General features: G+C 52.2%; 1 protein-coding gene across 1 annotated transcript in view; it reads right to left on the bottom strand.

Annotated features, from left to right (window-relative positions):
• Window positions 1-442, bottom strand: part of HAND2 (heart and neural crest derivatives expressed 2) — a 2,640-nt gene extending 2,198 nt beyond the window's left edge. The window contains exon 1 of the mRNA XM_019534621.1: window positions 1-442. This exon is cut by the window's left edge and continues 295 nt beyond it. Within this exon, the coding sequence (XP_019390166.1) occupies window positions 1-224 (224 nt within the window). The 5' untranslated portion in view covers window positions 225-442.
• Window positions 443-2,910: the final 2,468 nt, after the last annotated feature.

Here is a 2,910-nt window from a genome sequence, read left to right on the forward strand (position 1 = left end):
TGCGGGTGCGGGTGCTCGGCGCCCGCGTACTCGGGGCTGTAGGACAGCGCCATGCTGTAGTCGGGGGGGGACATCTCCGGGGGCCCGCCCAGCAGCCAGCCGTGGAAGTAGGGGCTCTCGTCGTGGCCGCAGCGGGCGGCGGCGGCGGCGGCAGCGGCGGCGGCGAAGGGGTAGCCCTCATGGTGCACCACGGGGTGGTGCGGGAAGCCGCCCACCAGACTCATCCCAGCCCCCCCGCTGCGCTCAGCCGCGGCTCATGGGGCGCTGCCGCCTCCCCGGGCGCTGCCTCACTCCATCCCCGCGCGGCGCCCGCCGCCTGCAGCGCTCAGGGCGGCGCCCGCAGCATCCCGCGCCCGGCCTCAGCGCTCATGGGCCCCGCCTGGCTGCGGCGGCGGCGGTGCGGGCTGGGCACTGGCCGGGCTCCCCGGCGCGAGCTCCATGTACAGCTACATCTTGCGGGGGGCCGCCCGGGTTAATATATGTCGTCAGAGGCCGCGGCGGCCAATCAGCGCGCCGCAGGGGGGGCGGGGCCCCGCGCCGGCCGCATTTGATGTCGGCCGTCACTAATTGCTCAGCTGCGGGCCGCCTATTGGCTGCGGCACCCGCCCCGTCTTTGGAAGGGGGGAGGGATCCCGTTATCATGGAGGCAGAGGTTAATGCGGGCGGTTCGCAGGCGCTTTGCTGGTGAAAAACAAAAAGGGCTTTTTTTGGGGGGGGGGGGTTAATTTTTTTTTGTTTGTTTGTGGGGTTTTTTTGTTCTTTTAAAATTTTAAATAAACTCCTTCAAAGCCACAGACGGGATGGAGCTCAAGCCAGGTCCTCCTCCGGGGATGGCGACGCCAGCGCCAGCGCCAGCCGGGGGCAGCCACCAGCTCCGCGCCCAGCGAGGAAGCCGCGGTGATGCGCGCACACGTCCAGGAGAAACACCGGGGCTCGCACGTCTAGGGGAGGGGGCCACACAAAAACCTCAACGCCAGGGATCTTTCCATGAGGATGGAGAGAGAGAGAGAGAGAGAGAGGGAGATGCAGTTATTGGACGTAGTTCGGGAGGGGGGTTGTGTCTGGAAAGGGAGAAGATCGGCTCTGACTTCAGAGCAACCGACTTCTCCAAAAAACGGTTCGGGGCAGCCAGGAAGAAGTTTAGATTATAGATGTCTATATCACACACACATATACTCACGCGCACACACACACATACGTACATGCACACGCACGCACAGACGTGTGGTAAATCGCTTTACACTAACAGTAACTCCTATTGCAAACGCTTCTCTTCCAGCGTGCCGGGCTCGTGTGCACACCCGACAGCGGTGCCTCCGGATCCAATCCTTTGTGCCTCAAATCAGTTCCCCGCTTGTTTCAGGACTGTAAGTAACCGAATATTTTTTACAGCGTGTTCAGAGCTTATTTTCGACTTGGTATTAACCAATATATAAATAGCTCTCCGCATTCCTGCCTCGCCAGTAAAAGGAAGCAGGCACCCGCGGAAAGCAGGTTTAGCTATCGAAAGGGAATAGTTAAAGGTTGGCTTCACAGCCAGGCCGGGAGGAAATCCAGTAGATATTTCGGTATTTCGCTTTTGTAATCTCGAACCCGTTACAAGAGGAAAATGGATCTCAGGTTGTAATTCACAGGGAACCTGGTAACTTTGGAGGCAAGACTCGCGCCAAGGAATGGCTGTCATCTTCACATGGGGAGGAATATGACTAAATAGCTGTGAAATATCAAATACCCACCAGAGGTGTCTTGGCTGACACGGAGGCTGATTACGCCTGTATTAAAAATGCAATACTACAATACGGGCAGCATGGAAAACAGTGTCAACAGGAGCCAATAGGTCATAAATTAGAGAGAGAGAGAGAGAGAGAGAGAGAGAGAGAGATGCAAGAATTTGCGAGAAACCGAGAGGAACCGCAAATCCATCGCCTGCAAAGTCTGATAGCCGGAATCAACTCTCTCTCTCCCTCTCTCTCTCTCTCTCTCTCTCTCACACACACACACAATTTGTTTGGCAAGGGAGAGTGAGATCTATATTGGGGTAACGGGCCGAAACCCTGCCAGCTGGTGGGGGAAGTCAACCCAAACCCCAAGCCACATCAAAACCAAACCAAACCAAATCTTCTTGGGGGTGGTCATTCCTGAGTGTAAAACAAGAGTTAAGTAGGAGCGTATGCCGGGCTGCTCTGTAGCTTACTTGCTGGCAATAGAACAATCTCTTTGCACGCACACACAGATAAACGACGGGAGGAATAAGAAGACGATTGCTCCATGCGTGTTTGCAGCAGGCTCAGGGTGTTTAGGATTGCTTGTCTTTCCTCACCGTACAAACCAGCTCAGCATCGCCTTGGAGTTGTAGGCTGCAGGCATGAGAAAAAACAGACGGCGCCTTGCTTTGGTGTAGAAACACCCAGAACTAGAAAAAGCGGCCAAATATAAATGTATATCGTTCAAACGAGGAATGTTGAATTAAACCCAACAGGCAAGATAAAAATGTGTCTGTGCATACTTGATATATATGCAAATATAGCCGTGCATGTGTGTGCGTGTATACTCATATGCATATATATGTATGTATCTGGGTATATATACACATACACATCTCTTGGATTTTCTACACACACACATGCATCTAGGTATATATACGCTACACATGTATGTATATAACTGGGTGTATATATATATTACACGCACACACGTACATACATACATATATCTATATCTATCTATATAAATACACATATATACACACACATATATACCCAGGTGTGTGTGTATTATTATCCATATGTATATATTATACGCAGATACACACCTCTCTCTCTCTCTCTTTATATATATATATATAGATATAGATATATATATATCTTTAAAGTTTATATGCCGGAATATATATGTGCATCTGGGTATAAA

Source organism: Crocodylus porosus, unplaced genomic scaffold, assembly GCF_001723895.1.
Source record: "Crocodylus porosus isolate Cpor-Errol unplaced genomic scaffold, CroPor_comp1, whole genome shotgun sequence".
Lineage (NCBI taxonomy): Eukaryota > Metazoa > Chordata > Crocodylia > Crocodylidae > Crocodylus > Crocodylus porosus.